Below are 17,422 nucleotides of genomic sequence, written 5' to 3'. Positions count from 1 at the left end.
ATGAAACATCTTTCCAAATAATGTGCTTTCACATTAATATGGCAGGAAAGGCTAGCTACCCCCAATGTTCAGCTAATTTGGGTTGGAGATGACAACATACAGCATGCAAATTACACTTAATATTAGTGTAATATTAGTATAAACCTATCCTTAAATATAAGAAATTGTTGGGAGAAAAATCACCAAGTGATTTCAAGCTTTACACAAAAACACGTTTATCCAAGGTCGCGAGCTCTGAAAAACCGCTCTCTTTCAGGGTAAAAGAGAACAAGTGAGTAATTTACGGTTTTCTGTCTTTCCTAGTTCACCTCTTACCCTTCCCTCCACCTGTATACACAAAGTCACTTTCAGTCCTATCACCTCGTATCCGAAAAACCTCAGAGGAACAAGAGCCGCAGCCTGGAGGGGAGGCAGCTGTGGAGGCAGATCACCCTCCCCCCCCCATAATCCTGCAAGCGCCCCCTGCCTAGCGGAGTCTCGGGGTGCTGGCGCGGCCGGGGAGGATGACGCCGCGCCTCGGGGGCGAACAAGCACCTTCTCTGCAGCATTACCTCCTCATTCCCACGTGCGACGCTGGCAGTGAGAGGTCGGTCGGGAAACTAGAGCCAAGGAGAAGGTAGAGGAGAGCGGGGTGCCGTCACCGTGGGAAGAGGAAAAGGACAGGCTCAGGGGACAGAGGGAAGTGGGGAGAGAGGAGCCAGAGGAAAGGAGGGAGCTGAGAGGCTGACGCATCTCGAGGCGCACAGTCTTACTCACTGGCTGGCCTGTCTCGGACCTCGGCTGTGACAAAGGGCGGCTGGACTTCGGAACCCCAAGCCCCGCGACCCAGAAACACACAGCCGAGCTCCTCACTGACCTTGCGCAAAAGCCAGCTGGAGGGGTCAGGGGGCGTAGGCCGACACCGCCCTCCCCGCCGCCAATCTCCTCGCGCTTCCGTGGGCGCGCTTCTGATGACGTTAGAGCTGTGACCCGAGGCCCGCCTCTCCCGACAGGCGTTTCCGGTTTCTGCCCGCCCACTTCCGGGCTTCGTCGGTTTTTCAATGGTTTGGGCGCGAATTGCTGTGACGTTGACTCGCTGGAGGGCTGAAGAGGCTTCTTTGGTGAGTCGTGGAAGCTCTTAACCTGCCGGTGAGTCCAGCTCGCGGCTAGCGCGATTGTGACCGACTCCGCGGTTTGTTTCTCAGGAGCGTGGGGGTGAGACTCCAGTGGATATTCCATATCTGCCTTTGCTTGGGGCCAAGGATTGAAGTGTTTTTATTCGCAAGGATGGAGTGAAGGGACGCCTGGTTCCTCGGTTCTTCCCTCCATCCCCCAGTTCATCCTCGTCCTCGTTCTTTTTTTTCTTTTTTTTATCTCCCGCGGCCCAAGTGGGGCGAAGTGCAGCCTTGGAGATTAGCGTCTTTAGGCATTGAGGACACTAGCGTCGCATCCCGAGGCTTTTGTCAGGAGGTAAACATAGCCTGGTTGTGTTTTGCCAGACTTGGCGCTAGACCTGGGTTGAGAGACTTGGTTTCCACGAATTTCACTAAGGACAACAAGAGGATTTGGGATGCCTCCCTGTTTCCTACAGAGTAAGGAGTGAACTCTACCGCAGCATGTAGTCTGGCCGCGGACTACCGTTCCAGCCTCCTTCCTATTCCATCCAGACCCCGGCAAGTCTGGCTGAATTTTCCGTGTCCCCCAGCAGACCAGTTTCTTTTAACCTGTTCTGCTCTCAGACTTTTGCTGCTTTCTCTCAAATACTTTATTCCCCGTCTTTCTGGCTAAATATTTCGAAATGTAATTCACATATTACTTTTTTTTTTTTTTTCTGGCCGCCCCCAGCACACGCACACACATCAATTTGAGATAGCCGTTCACTCATTTGTCTTTTATAACTTTTGTCACATGGTGTATACTTTTATATAGTAGGGTTTTTTTTAATTTTTATTTATTTATGATAGGCACACAGTGAGAGAGAGAGAGAGAGGCAGAGACACAGGCAGAGGGAGAAGCAGGCTCCATGCACCGGGAGCCCGACGTGGGATTCGATCCCGGGTCTCCAGGATCGCGCCCTGGGCCGAAGGCAGGCGCCAAACCGCTGCGCCACCCAGGGTTCCCTATATAGTAGTTGTTTTTATATATCGGCGTCTACCCACTGTCACTGAGCTGTGGTTTCCTGTGGATCTAAAACAGGGCAAAGTTTCTGTTCCTTTTACATTTATATTAAAATGTCTATTCTCGTTCCTGGACAACCAGCCCAATAGAAAACTATGACTTTTATGTATCGAATTGTTACCGTGTCCCATACGTCATTCTAGGCACTTTACATATTCTGTACGAAGTTTTAGCTTCACAAAAGCCTTTAATGTTGGTGCTTTTAAACTTTAACCCATTTTGTCAGGGGGGAAATTGAACAAATTTACGTGCCTAAGCTTGTACCGCTAGTTAAATGCCAGAACCAGGATTTGGAACCAAGCTTTTTATCTATTTATCCTTATCCCTGACTTGCTCTTGGCAGTGTTTCTCAGGCTGAGGTGTCTTCATACCAGGGGACATTTGATAATGTCAGGGGACAGTTTTGGTTGTCACACCTTGGGGGTGGTTAGGAGGAATGGAGAGCAGGTGGCTCTTGCACTGGGGAGGTGGGCAGAGACAGGAGAGCAGCTCAGGTGGAGGGCATAGTGCATGCCTCACTCAGTGTGTACTCAAAATCATCAAATCTAGCTAGAGAGAGAGTCTTATAAGGCATAGTGGGAGAGAAGTACAGAAAACTAGACCAGGCTAACGGTTAAGAACTGTAAGTGGCATGGTAAAGCGTTGGATATTGTGTAGTAGGTATTGGGGAAGGATTTTTTATTTTATTTTATTTTTAATTTAAGAAAGTCATTTATTTTGTTCCAGAATTTGTGATCAGGAACAACGTGGTAGAACTGACTCCTGTCTTTTCCATTCAGGGTCAGCTGCAGCATATTAGCTTAAGTACGTGTGCCAGGCTGGTAAGATGGCACTGGGTATTCTGGGAGTTCAGCTGGGCTTTTGCTTGGGCCTTTCACTTCCTCTCCATGTTGGCCTTCCTCAGAGCATGGTCGCTGGGTTCCAAGAGCAAATATTCCAAACATGAGGACGTTGCAGCTATGAGTCTCTTCATGTTTAGGCCAGTAAACTGGTACAGAATCATTTCCACCATATTCTGCTGCTCAAACAGCTACAGAGTCTGCCAAGATTTAAGATAAAGGGACATAGACTCCATCTTTAAATAATAGGAGTAAGAAGGAATTTGCACCATTTTTTAATCTACCAAATGGGGTAAGGACTAAGTCTCAGCCCTCACTTGCTCCCTCACCTTCTTCCTTGAACAACTTGTACTCTATGTACGGTAGCCCTTCCAGGGGAGGTCCTCAAGTGAAACTGTCATGTGGATTGGTTTTGAAGTAGGGGAAATATAAAGGCATGGATGTCACATTGAGGGAATTAGGCATCTCAGGAATGTAACATAGACTAGGTATGAAGTAAGGTAAAGTATAATTTAGCTTCCACTGTTTTTTGTAACTGATCTTACGTGTACTCCCTAAGTGTAGTTTGTCATCTTTCAATTAATTATTTCTCACTATTTCTGTTAATCTTACTGAAAAAAAGTTTCTTACTGAAACTTTACCTTTTAAATTTCAAAGAAATAGATTTATCCAAAGTACCTCCTTTATTATCTATCTCAATCCACCTATATAAACTATTAATATAATTAACTCTGAATTTTTAGAAAAGGAATGGTGACTGATTTGTATTGTTATGAAAGGACAGAATAATCAGTATTCTTCTGTGCTTTTTAAAAATGCAAATAGCCCACACGGAGTAGTAGCTTAAATCCTTATGAGTGACCTTTCTGCTTGAATTTCCACAACATAGTTTCATAGTATGGTCTTAAAAATTAATTCCTTTCATCTCTGGCATAAATTCTGAGAATACATTAGGCTTAAAATAAAAAGACCTGAATATTACTATATTACTATTCCAATTAATATTGTCTGTGACAGGGTAATACAATTTAATACATTATTATTTCCATTTTCTTGGCTCTAAACATGGAAGTAATGTTATTGTATAGGGGAGTATAAAGGAAAGATGCAAGAGCATTTTCACATGATTTTTTAAAGCCATAAAAATGGAAGAAATTTCCAGGAATGAAATTGAATCAAATACACTTACTTTAATAGTAATCAGTGTTACTTGTTTTAAAGTATGTTCAAATGTTCTAAAAACACTATCCCAAACCTTTCATTATTTTTTAAGGCAAACTTGGAACATTTATAGGTAGTACTTTTTAACAAAATGTATGTAGGATTAAGCTTATTTTTGTGTCCTTTTTATTTTACAGATTTTTTGACGTACTATTATAATTGTTCTGTTTAGATCAAGATGTCTAGCAAAGCAAGTGCTTCCAAGAAAAGATCTCAACAATTAAAAAGAAACCCTAAAAGAAAAATTGATGATGAAGATGTGGAGTTGCCAAAGAAAAAGGTAATAAAAGTAATTGAGTTTATCATTCTGAACTTTTTGAGTAAAAATGTAATTTGTTCCATATAAAGGAATATATAAAGACTAAAGGTCAATTTTACTACAAATTAAAGTAATTCATATCGTTATGTGGGAGCTGTTGCAACATAATTGGTAAAGGTTCTCAGATAAAAATTGTTTCAGTTTCTAAAGATACTGACCAGAAAATTCTTTGTTGAGGAGGGGGTCATAGGGAGTTTTTAAGGTGTTTGAATGTAAAGACTAGGAATAAAGTATATACAGATTCTGTGGTTAAAGATAGGAAAATCTGTCAGTTAGTGGGAAGAGATTTTTATTAACATAGAGAAAAATTACTTTGGGAGGAATTATCTTCTTTCTACCATAATTTTGCCCATTTCTTAAAAAAGAATATGTATAAAATTTTTTAAGAATTTGCGTGTTTTATCCTATAAGAGGCAATGCCTATGTTTTTTGCAGGTAAAGTATGTACCACTATTTCACAGTCAAAATGACTAATGATTTCTTTAACATATTCTTTGAAACGGGGTGCCTGGGTGGCTCAGTTGGTTAAGCATTCTATTCTTATTTTTGGCTCAAGTCATGATCTTTTGAGTCATGGGATCAAGTCCCAAGCTGGGCTCTGCACTCAACGGGGAGTCTGCTTGAAAAATTCTCTCTTCCCTCTGCCCCTCCCCCACTGGCAAGTTATCTCTCTAAAATAAAAATAAGTCTTAAAAAAATTATTTGACCCTCTATGGAATTCTATTATACATTATCACTATTGTCCAGGAATTGCTGTAGTATATCCCGTGCCTGGGATAAATACACACCCTTTCTCTGCACAAGCGGCAGTATGTTTTTTCTGTCTAGCCAGAAGATACATAAATACTCTTCAACATACATGACAAATATATTGCAAAAGTGGTATCTTTTATCTGATGCTTAATTACATGTGTATGTGTTTTTCTCTCTAGGTTAGAAACACTGCAAAAAATAAAAATCCAAAGCATCTGCCTTCCAAAGGTATTTATTTTCTGTATCTTGTTTAACTTGTCCGTCTCAAGCTGTGTGTATTCATGAAAAACTTCTCAGCATCTTGTTTATGAGTTGTACAAAAGCAAAAGATAGTAGGGGCTCCTGGCTGGCATAGTCCTTTGAGCAACTGACTCTAGGTTTCTTCGGCTTAGGTCATGTGATCTCAGATTCATGAGATCAAGCCCCATGTCAGGCTCTGTGCTCAGTGAGGAATGTGCTTAGAATTATCCCTCTCCCTCTTCCCCTCCTTCCTCACCCACACATGTTCTCTCTCTCTCTCTCTCTCTCTCTCTCTCTCAAATAAGTAAATCTTTTTTATAGAAACAAAAGACAGTAATAAACAGCTGCATTCTCATTTTTGCAAGAATAAATTGTACTGGTTAGTCTGTTATTTTGGTCAACTGAAATTTTACTTGCTGCCTCTAGCACATATTGTGGAAGGTTCTAAATTGATAGGAACTAGAGAAAATCAAAGTTTCCCACAATCTGAATTATTACTGGTCTGTGATCTATAGACACACCTACTGATTTTTCTTTAAAACAGATATATTTCTGTCCTACCACCATTGCATAGATTAGTTTGGGACTACTGTCTAACTTTGTTTGGAGTAAACTAATTTGGAGTAGTCATCTTTACTTAGGCATCACTTCATCTAAAAATTCCTACTTTCAGGGGGATCCCTGGGTGGCTCAGAGGTTTAGCACCTGCCTTCAGCTCAGGGCGTGATCTTGGAGTCCTGGGATCAAGTCCCACATCGGGCTTCCTGCATGAAGTCTGCTTCTCCCCTGCCTGTGTCTCTGCCTCTCTCTCTCTCTCTCTCTCTCTCTCTCTCTCTCTTTCTCTGTGTGTGTGTGTCTCTCATGAATAAATAAATAAAATCTTTAAGAAAAATAAAAATAAAAATTCCTACTTACTCCTCACCAAGACCAAGCAAAGTCCATGGTTTTGTACTTCCATAATGCACAATACTTTTGTAAAGCTTTGCATACTTGTATTTATACTAAATAATTATAATTAGTCTCCCTTCTCTCTAAAACTAATCATCATATGAGCCAATAGTATTATCTTCTTTGTTTATCCTTTATAAATAGAATACCAGCAACAAGACCCTGAATATTTTGTTTCAGTTGCCATTCAATATTTGGGAGAAATAGCTTTCTAGTCTTCTCAGTGAAACTCTTTAATTTAGGTCATTTCTGAGAACCAGACTTTTATACTGAATCCTAATAAAGTGTAGCCTGCTTTTGCATTTAGAATTGTCTTGGGTTTTTATCTGCAGTTTCAGCTAATAGTATTTTAATTAACATAATAGCATAATCATATTCAACACCTGGCATATTATGGCTATGCAATAAAAAGGGAATTAAACAGTTTATGCAGCTTTATCATATTTTGGTTCTCATGATTCTGTTAGCTTTTTAAAATAAATGTATACTTAAATCAGTTTTTAAGTAAAAATGTAAAACTTTGAGATTGACCAGTCTCGTCTTTCACCAGTAACAGGACAAACAGAACATACTAATCTAAAACAGATTAAGATAGCATCCAACAAGAGGAAAACCTGGCAACCTCTTTCAGAGAGTATCAGAGAGCATTTGCAAATTATGATGGACTCAGTTATAATGTAAGTATGAAATCGTTCCATTTCATTCTTGATCTCTGCTTACATGTTCCCCATAGAAACATATTTCCTGAGACACCTGGGTGGCTTCTGCATCTGCCTTTAGCTCAGGATGTGATCCTGGATTCCCAGGATCGAGTCCCACATCGGGCTACCTACATGGAGCCTGCTTCTCCCTCTGCCTGTGTCTCTGCCTCTCTCTCTCTCTCTCTCTCTGTGTGTTCTCATGAATAAATAAATAAAATCTTAAAAAAAAAAAAAGAAACATATTTCCTTAGAAACATTTCCTTTTATATGTCATTTTTAAAAAATTTTATAGTGATAGGATGTTTTTCAGAACAAGACATATGTAATGTCTTTTGATGCTGTTAGCTTTAAGCAAGAAGTCTGTTAATTTCAGAAGCTTAAAATTCCCTGGTGAAAGAAAAGAAGTCTATGTGGCATGACCTGCTATTTGTGAACTTTAAACTTGTTCTAGGGATCCCTGGGTGGCGCAGCGGTTCAGCGCCTGCCTTTGGCCCAGGGCGCGATCCTGGAGACCCGGGATCGAATCCCATGTCAGGCTCCCGGTGCATGGAGCCTGCTTCTCCCTCTGCCTTTGTCTCTGCCTCTCTCTCTCTCTCTTTCTCTGTCTCTGTCTCTCTGTGTGACTATCATAAATAAATAAAAATAAATAAATAAAAATAAAAATAAAAAATAAATAAAAAACTTGTTCTATCACTAGGGATACTTTAAGAAGATGTTGAGTTCAAATTGACACTTTATATGTAAGCTAACATGTTAGAGGGGATACAAAGAAAATAAGATAGTATTCTGCATCAAGAAGCTGAACTCATCGAAATTAATGACAATAATAGAATGTAGTAAGAATTTTGATTATATCTATGCTTAAAATGTATTTGGTATAAAATAAAAAGTGGTTGATTCTGCCTGGCTAGTGAGGAGGGGCACTTGAAAGAAAGCAGGGAAAACAAGTAAGTGCATTATATTAGTTGTGTTTCAAATTGTTACCTATTTAATCTCTTTTTCTTTTCTAGAGCAATTTTGAGTAACAGGATTAGAAAAAATGATCAAGTTCAGTATCATCTTAACTACCTGAAGAAAAGGTAATATAGTTATGTAATAGAACATTTTTTTAAATATAATTAGTAAAAATCTAACTTCTTCCTGTGTTACCAGAACAGACATTTGTGTGTATAAAAGTTTTCCTTTCATTTTGTTTTTTTTGTTACTGTTTTTATTGTTTTAAGATGAACAACTTGGAAATGTATATTCTAAAGTGCTGCTGCACAGTTATGAAGTAAGTTAAGAGAATCTATTTAAAAAGAGAGTCTGAAAATCATAAAATGCCAACTTCTACAATTTATTTTTTGTATTAAGATTTGAAAAAATATTTTGTCAACTTTAACTCCATCTTCATTTTGAGCAACTTGAAGTTAATGGTTTACCATTCTTATATTTATTCCATTGCTATTTTCTCTTCACTTCAGATATTGTACTACATTATTTTCATAAGCAGCAAGTGTGATTTTCCTGGGTATTACTGCTCTTCATCTTCTGGCAAATCCCAAATGGAAATTTCTTTTCAAATGCTCTTAAAAGTCACACCACTGCCAATGATATTCTAACTACTATTTGCACAACTTTATCTTTTTCTTTAAAGATTTTATTTATTTATTTATTAGAGAGAGAGAGAGAGAGAGAGAGAGAGAGCATGAGCAGGGGGAGGAGCAGAGGTAGAGGGAGAAGCAGACTCCTCACTGAGCAGGCAGCCTGATGCAGGGCTCGATCTCAGGACCCTGGGATCATGACCTGAGCCAACAGCAGCTACCTAACCAACTCAGCCGTCCAGGTACCCAACTTTTTCTTTTCAAGAAAAATGTTCTGCATCTTAGTTTCGGGTTTGCTTGGAAATGTTTGTGAGCTAGTACTTTATTCTTGGAAAGGCTGAGCAGAAATTCTGCTTACTTCAAGTATAATTTCAACAATAGTAGCAAAACGGAAAGGGTGGATGGGGCTAGTTTATAAAAAGGTTGAAGAGATTGAAGAAGGTTTACTAGAAGCAGGCCTGCAACCTGCTTACAAGAATGAATTAAAGGAGGAGGAGTATACAAGAATCTAGTATATAAGCCAACGCATAAAAAGTGTAGCAATTTATTCCCTTTTAATGTAGAACAAATAAGTCCTTTGTGCTGTATAAAGAATATTGTAGTACATAGTAACTGCTCTTCACAGTGATCACTGTAGGTCATTAGATCTGTTCAACATTTAGGCTTTCTTTATCCTGTAGCAGCCTTGGAGATACTTCAAAGACTGCCTATTGTCTCAATTTTGCTTTCACAACTCAGTCTTTTGGCTTCCAAGTAACAATATTCAAGATAGTTTTCCTTCTGCTGATATAGCAGAGTACTGCCATAGCAAATTGATTCTTTGGATCTCTGAATAAACTTTCCTGTAGCAGCATTTGGAGTGCCTGTTCTTAAAGATACTCTGTGAATAAAAGTGATATATAGTGAATTATGTTTGGGTATATTAACATAAAAGTCCTACAGTGAACAAATATTTTTCATTTTGTTTAACCTAACATCTTCAAAATTGGTATATTTACCACAAGAATTCTTTATTTCATATATTAGTCTCAACTCTGCCTCTGGCTTGTTTGTGGGCTTCATTCTTTTAGACAAGTTGTCCTCACTACCTTAGAATTGTAGATATAAATAGTTCCCTGTTTATCTCTTCAGCCTTGTGAAGAGGAGAAATAGAATTCATGTCCTCTTAGCTTCGGTTAGAAAGTTCTGGGAAATGGGCTCTGATTGGCCCAGATTAGGTGCTACATGTATCTTTAGACTGATTTTGTGGCAAGAGCTGTTAGGATTCATACAGACCGGGTCGTGTGCCTATCTCTGTGATCAGACAAACAAAACAGGGTTGCTAGTCAAACAAAATGGGTTAGCCACTGCAGTTTCTAGAGGAACATACTTAGGGAAAGTTTGCCCTATAGAAAAATAGTATAAATGATGATTAGGTGTTGTTGACATAGTAGGGTGTATTCATGTTATGCTTTCGGTTATTTTAGTTAAGAAATCAAGAACTATATATATATATATATATATATATATATATATATATATATATATATATTTTTTTTTTTTTTAAGATTTATTTATTTTAGAGAGCAAGAGATCAAGCACTAGCGAGTGGGGGGAGGAGCAAAGGGAGAGACACCCATGCAGACTCCAGGCTGAGTGCAAAGCCAGATGCGTGGCTTGATTCTACAACCCAGGGATCATGAGCAGAACCAAAATCCAGAGTCAGACACCTATCCAACTGAGCCACCTAGGTACTCCACAGGTTTTTATTCTTAAACGTGATGTCTTAATGATTATTAACTTAATGATAGTCAAGTTAATCCCAACAGTTTAACAAAAATTATGACTGGTGTATTTTTATATTGCCTACGTTTTTCTTTACAAAAATTAGTATTTTGGGACACCTGGGTGGCTCAGCGGTTGAGCGTCTGCCTTTAGCTCAGGGTATGATCCTGGAGTCCCACATCAGGTTCCTCAAAGGGAGCCTGCATTTCCCTCTGCCTGTGTCTCTGCCTCTCTCTCTATCTCTCTCATGAATAAATAAAATCTTAGAAAAAAAAGTAATGTTTTGAGTAAGATCCTAGGAAGATGAATTTTAGTTTCCACTATTTAAATTGCCTGCAAATCTTAAGTAGTATGGTTTTTGAATACCTCAAAATGCTGCTATTAGGTAGAAGCAACCAAATTTAGATTTTCCTCCTGAATTTCTTCCTCTTAGAATCCAATAATCCAACCTTTTAGAAAAGCTGTATTACTCCCTGCTACCAGTGAGGGTAATAATAGGTTAGTTTCCATTGGTGATCTAATAAACTTGGTTTGAAGGAGGTTTTCTTAATCTTGTTAGGTTTTGTTAACTTTTCTGCTTTTAATTTTTTTCTTCTTTCCTTTTTTTACATATTTAGAGAGGATTTTTTTTTTTAAGATTTTATTTATTTATCCATGAGAGACATAGAGAGAGAAAGGCAGAGACACAGGCAGAGGGAGAAGCAGGCTCCATGCAGGGAGCCTGATGTGGGACTCGATCCTGGGACTCCAGGGTCACGCCTTAGGCCAAAGGCAGGCACTAAACCACTGAGCCACCCAGGGATCCCCTAGAGAGAATTTCTTAACTTTAATACTGCACAGTATTCATGATGATTGTACTTTTAAACAAAGTAATTTAATCTTAATGTTTTATTTGCCTTAAACTCTATGAGACCTCCCTGTCTTTAAAACCACTGTTAGAGTAACTGATACAGAGAATCTTTTTCACTGGTCACATTGTCCAGGACAACTGAACTATAGAATCTAGGGCCATAATTATGTCTTCCAGAGAAGTATTTCATCTCTTACCCAGCTGTTCACAATAAATGATGTAATTATGTGCTATAATAGTCTAGGAAACACATTCAGAAGATATAAGGAAAGTTTTATTTTAAAATGTGCATAAATGAAATTGTGCAAATAAATATATATAATAAAATTGATTGTTAATAGTGTAAAGTAGAAATTTTTCCTTTCATTAAACAATTTAAGTGCCCCATGATTTGAGGTAAATCTTAATAAATCAAAAGGCTAAAAGATGACGTGTCACAGCTTTTTATGGGTGAGTCATTGCTAATGTTAGCTACTGTTAATAAAAGAATAGTAGAGCCCTTGGGAATATGAGGGCAGAAAAAAGATGACAGCAGTATTTCTAACACAACAAAACAAAACAAAAAAACATAAAAATAATGGTAGTACAAAGGTAAACATAATTACATTTTTATTTTATCCCTAAGATTGCTACAACTGTGTGAAACCCTTAAAGTCCCTCCCAAAAAGCTGAAAAATTTAACTAACGTGTCAAGTCTACTGAAAATGGAAAGGGCACAGCACAGAGCTAACGAAGAAGGTCTGGCATTATTACAGGTATGAAATTTGTAAAGGGACTCCATAATTAGGAGAAAGGAGAAGAGAATAAGAAATTTTTTTAATTATCATGATAGTCTCTGATATTCTCTGAAAAATAAATACTAGATCTTAGAACAGTTTTCATTAAATTCTTCTCTTTTTTTTCTTTTTTTTAGTCAGCAAAAACTTTGCCTAAACTTTGAGCCTCTAAAGTTGAAAGTATTTCTAATATATTAGTGATTAAGTACTACTATTTTTTTTTCATCTGACTTTAACTGAACTATTTTTGGTTATCAAACTACAGGAACTCATCACTAAATGTAGAGTTATTCTTGGTGGTGACTTTCCAAAACCTGTGTCAGCTAATAAGTAACAGAAGTTATATTCATTCAACAACAGTGTATTCATTGAGCTCTCTCACTCAGTGATAGTGCTGTAGAAGAGGTGGTAGTGAGCAAAGTCTCTGTGACTGAGAAGATGGGATAGGAACTGCTGGGGCTTAATCTCTATGGACCTCTGCATAAGAACAGAGCCATAGAATTTCACAATCAGAGTTAGCGTAAGAAAATATAAAAATAAGGACAAACAATAGCAATCCACAGATAATGAAAGCACGCCGAAAACAAGAGTTCACAAAACAGATGAACACTATCTAATTCTTAAGCAAACAAGTGATTCAGAAAAACAGGAGTTATAGAAAAAAATTATAAATCAGTATTAGAAATACTAAAAACTGAAGCTACAGAATTCAGGAAAAAATTAGAAGTAAAAAAAAACCTTTTCAGATGCAGATTAAATTAGAAGGAGAATTAAAGAAAATGCAAGGATAAATGCTTTCAATAAGTAGTAAAATAAGGAGAAAAGGTTAATAAAAAAGAAACATGTTTTTAAAGGTATTGAGAACAAATGACAAATGTAAAAGCTCAGCAAAGAAGATATGGCATGGTAGGAATGGTAGGAATACCCAAAGAAGATAACCAAAGCAATGGAACAAAATAATTTTTTTTTAACTACAATGGAATTTTTTAGTCCTTATTATAATAACTGTTTCCTTTTTTCATGCTGTTACTCATTCCCTCTCTAGTGGGTTGAATAGTGGCCCCAAAAATAATATGCACAAGTCCTAACCCTAAGAGCTGTGAATGTGACCTTATTTGGAAAGAGAGTCTTCCCAGGTATAATTAAAGATCTCAAGACGAGATCATCCTGGATTATCTTGATAGGTCCTAAGTCCAAAGACTAGTGTCCTTAAAGAACCAAAAAAAATGTCCTTATAAGAGTTGGAGACATGGAGGAAAGGGCTATGTGAAAAATGCAGAAATTGGAGGGATGCAGCCACAGGAATGCTGATACCATCAGAAGCTGGAAGAGATGAGAGGGGATAATTGGAGTGGAAAACTATAGATGAAAGGAGACTTAATATGCACCTACTAGAATGGCCAAAATCTAGAACATGGACACCAACAAATGCAGATGAGGATGTGGAGCAACAAGAATTCTCATGGCTGATGGGAATGCTAAATGGTACAAACACTTTAGAATACAGTTTGGCAGTAACTTACAAATTGAAACATACTCTTACTACATGATGCACAAATCATGCTCCTTAGTTTATTGTAGATGGATATTTGAATACTGCACGTGGATATTTGTGGCAGCTATCTTCATAATTGCCAAAAGTTGGAAACCCAAGATGTCCTTCTTAGGTGAATGGATAAATAAATATGGTACATCAAACAATGGAATATATTCACCACTAAAAAGAAATGAGCTATTAGACCCTAAAGAGATATGGAGGAACCATAAATGCACATTATGAATCCTAAGTGAAAGAAGCCAAACTAAAAAGGCTCCATTACTATAGGATATGCAACTATATGATATGCTAGAAAAGGCAAAACGAGAATGAAAAGACCAGTGGTTGCCAGGGTTATGTGGTAGGGATAGAGATGGATAGGCAAAGGACAGGAGATTTTTAGGCCATCAATCCTTTGGCTCTGCTAGGTTCACATAGGTCTTCCAGGATCTCTGATTGTAGCAGTTTCAATGAGTTTTTGAGGAAATATTCTTGTACATGGGTTATATCTCCTTGTTCCATGGAAATTAAATTTCCTTATAAGGAATTATTCTGGTAAATTAATTTCTTGGAAGTCTGTTTTCTGAAAGAAGAAATTTACCAGTTTCTTGCAAAAATGTTTCAGTATATGAGGTATTTTTAAAAATGTATATTAATACCTATTTGGGTTTCATTTAATAATATATTTAATTTAAAACATCAACTTTCTCTTTCTGACTCAGGAAGAAATAGATAAAATAGTCCAGACCATATTGTCAATGACTGGGAATATTGAGAGCTTAAAGAACAGAATTCAAGTTCTGAAAAGTGAGGTGGAAGAAGAGGAGGAGAAAGTAAAAAAGGTAATTGTTTAATAATGTGTTCCTAGAGCCTGGATCAATTTTTTAATGCTTACCTCCCACCAAGACAACTTTTGAATATAAGAAGAGAAAAATTGGCCTTTTGAAATAATCTATATCTTTCTTTTTCTACTTTAGATGTTTCAAATAGGTAGTAGTGGGGTACTCTCTCTTCCAGAACTTTCTCAGAAGAGTCTCAAAGCTCCCATACTTCAGGTAAATGTCAATTTACCATATCAACTATATCATCAGTTATGAATTGCATATATAAAATCATAATATCCTTCTCCTTTGTTAAAACAAATGAAATCCATGATAAAAGTTCTTAGGCAACATTTTTCTCACTTGACAGAATAGTTTGAACATCTTTCCTTGTGAGCATCTTGCATGAGAAATCTTCTCATTCTTATCAATAGCTGTATAACATTCCATTGTATGAATGTACCATACTATAACTTGTGAATTACTGATAGAAATAAATAATTTTTGCAATTACAGATAATGCTCAGTATACCCTTTTATATATAGCTTTACATATTTGTGTGGTCATAACTGTGGGATAGATTTGTGGAGGTAAATTCCAATAGTTGAGTTTGGTTATGCTTCTAACAATGACATATCTCTTCACGAAATAATGTTGTGTTACTTGTACCAGACTATATACTTGGATCTGTTTTCACAGGTTCTAATATAGTGTAAATACTTATAGTGTTAGAAAGTCTTCAAGGTTTCTCAAAAATAAAGTAGTCCGTCTGTAATCCATTTAGGTCGAAAGGAAAGGGACTGGGCAAAAAATAAAACAGTAATACAAATTTGAAAAAACAGGACTGAGTTGATTACTGAAGTTGGTTGATGAGTATATGAGGTTTGAACCATCCTCTCTAAATAACATACATTTGGTATTTCTCATGATAAGTTAAAAACTATTTATGTGGGTAAATGTGGTCAAAAGATACAAACTTCCATTTATAAAATCAAACAGTCATGGAGATGTAATGTAGAACAGAGTGACGGTAGTCAATAGCACTGTCATATATTTCCCAGTTGTCAAGAAAGTAGATTTTAAAAGTTTACATCACAAGAAGAATTTGTAACTATGTATGTAAATTTGTATGCTACATATTTTTTTTGAGGTGGGGCGGGGTTGGTGCTACATATTAACTAGACTTGTCCTGGTGGTCATTTTGCAATGTACACAAATATCACATCATTGTGTTATGTACCTGAAGCTAATATGATGTTATATGTCAATCATATCCGTTTTGAAAATTTTTAAACTAATTGTACCATCATACCTACAGAGAGAAATTTTGACATTAATTCCAAACCATAACGCTCTTCTGAGGGACTTGGATGTTCTCCATAATTCATCCCAGATGAAGAATATGTTAACTTTCATTGAAGAAGCATATAAGAGACTGGATGCCTCTTAAAGAGTTTTTTTTAGATTGTTCTATATTAATTTAATGTTTATGAGTTTGTAAAAACTGTTGGCCTATGATGATGCTGCAGAGGCTGAGACTTCTTTGGGATTTATTTTCAATATGCACTTAAAATTAGCCTCTGTAGATCTATTAGCATCTAATGTAGCCCTGAAAACTGTTTTTAGTAGTTGCCAAATTGAGCTCACATTTCTGTTGCTATGTCTTGTTGTTTGCCTAAGCTGCAATCTAATTATTTATAATGGCTGAATAGAGCTCATTTATTGGTTAGTGCAGAGGAACTATGATATTATGATATAATGTATGTAAAGTGTGTGGAATGCCCGGTACAAAAGAACATGATCGTTTGCAATTATTGTTCTTTAGTTCATGACTTGGATTTTCTGTCTGGTCATCTGGAACTTGAAAAATCCCCAAATGCTTTTATTCTTTTACATAACCCTCTAGACCTTTTGTGACATAATTAAGATTTGCCAAGTGTCTTTACCTTTGGGAGTAGCATGAACATTTTATTTCTTTGGTTGGTTTATTGACTAGGTGTTGAATATTTTCCACTATCATTAAAGCATACTTTTATTTAAAGGAACATGAGCACATCTGTTCCCTTAAAAGAAAAATCAAACAAACAAACAAAAAAAACCCTTTCTATAAACTTTTTCGCGTCGTCTGAATGTTAGGAGTTTGTTGGACAGTTAGGTAGTCAGGGCTGGAGTCCTCAATAAGAGAACATAGAGTCAGGACAGCTAGGACAAAACAGTACTGATGTCCTGTTTTGCAGCTTAAGCAAGACTGCACTAGCATTTTGTTCTGCAGCCTTTGTAGAAATGACTTCTGCAAAATGTTGTAAAATAAAACAAAACATTTGTCATTATCATGAGCTGAGGCAGTTAAGACCTAAGTCCCCAGATGTCCGCCCCAAAAGACCATCAGCACGTAGCTATTAACCTAATAGGTAGACAAATGTGTGATCAAAGCCCTGATTTACATGCCTTAGTACACCCCAGTTGTTTAAGATAGTACTCCAAAAGAGTTCATAAAAACCTCTAGACTTAGAAACTCCAGTGGCAATCCTCTTGGGTCCCCTCCCTCTTCAGGAACTTTGGACTATTGCTCATTCTTTATCCAGTCTATCTATTCCTTCTTCCAAGCAGCATGACCAAGACCTGCAGCACTAAAGGAAAAGAAATCCTGAAACAAATATATACATGTGAATAAATTATCACTTAAATATATTAAAAATCTTCTCTAGTCACTACAATATATTGTCTGGTTTGCTTTTATTTCTAAAATAAAATAACTGCAATTTCTAATTATTTTTCCTCTAGCCTAGAATATCTGATCAGTTAGGTAGAAGGTGCCATAATTCTGTTGGTACCCTCCAGGCAGAAACCACCAAGAACACAGCTTTAGTTAAATACAGTGTAATGCTCATTGCAGTGAGGGAGACATTGTC

General features: G+C 37.2%; 2 protein-coding genes across 11 annotated transcripts in view; one reads left to right on the top strand and one right to left on the bottom strand.

The window, feature by feature from the left end:
- MMUT (methylmalonyl-CoA mutase) overlaps positions 1-993 on the bottom strand; it is a 32,237-nt gene extending 31,244 nt beyond the window's left edge. The window contains exon 1 of one of the 5 annotated variants that reach the window (XR_013383411.1): positions 753-871. The gene's annotated coding sequence lies outside the window, so the exon portion shown is untranslated. Of the gene's footprint in view, positions 1-551; positions 707-752 lie in introns of those variants that run through there. The other 4 variants (XM_077903717.1, XM_077903716.1, XM_077903715.1 and 1 more) reach the window with 4 other exon arrangements.
- The window catches only part of CENPQ (centromere protein Q), a 19,523-nt gene continuing 2,608 nt past the window's right edge, over positions 508-17,422 (top strand). Inside the window, exons 1-9 of one of the 6 annotated variants that reach the window (XM_077903720.1) lie at positions 508-1,100; positions 4,390-4,497; positions 5,469-5,517; positions 7,034-7,154; positions 8,189-8,257; positions 12,001-12,130; positions 14,411-14,530; positions 14,666-14,743; positions 15,829-17,227. In XM_077903720.1, the coding sequence (XP_077759846.1) occupies positions 1,041-1,100; positions 4,390-4,497; positions 5,469-5,517; positions 7,034-7,154; positions 8,189-8,257; positions 12,001-12,130; positions 14,411-14,530; positions 14,666-14,743; positions 15,829-15,960 (867 nt within the window). In that variant the 5' untranslated portion in view covers positions 508-1,040 and the 3' untranslated portion in view covers positions 15,961-17,227. Of the gene's footprint in view, positions 1,129-4,354; positions 4,498-5,468; positions 5,518-7,027; positions 7,155-8,188; positions 8,258-12,000; positions 12,131-14,410; positions 14,531-14,665; positions 14,744-15,828; positions 17,228-17,422 lie in introns of those variants that run through there. The other 5 variants (XM_077903719.1, XM_077903724.1, XM_077903723.1 and 2 more) reach the window with 5 other exon arrangements.

The sequence above is a fragment of the Canis aureus genome, chromosome 7 (assembly GCF_053574225.1).
Source record: "Canis aureus isolate CA01 chromosome 7, VMU_Caureus_v.1.0, whole genome shotgun sequence".
In the NCBI taxonomy this organism is placed as follows: domain Eukaryota; kingdom Metazoa; phylum Chordata; class Mammalia; order Carnivora; family Canidae; genus Canis; species Canis aureus.
Note: the sequence above shows the minus strand (reverse complement) of the source record. Positions and strands in the feature narration are given on the sequence as shown.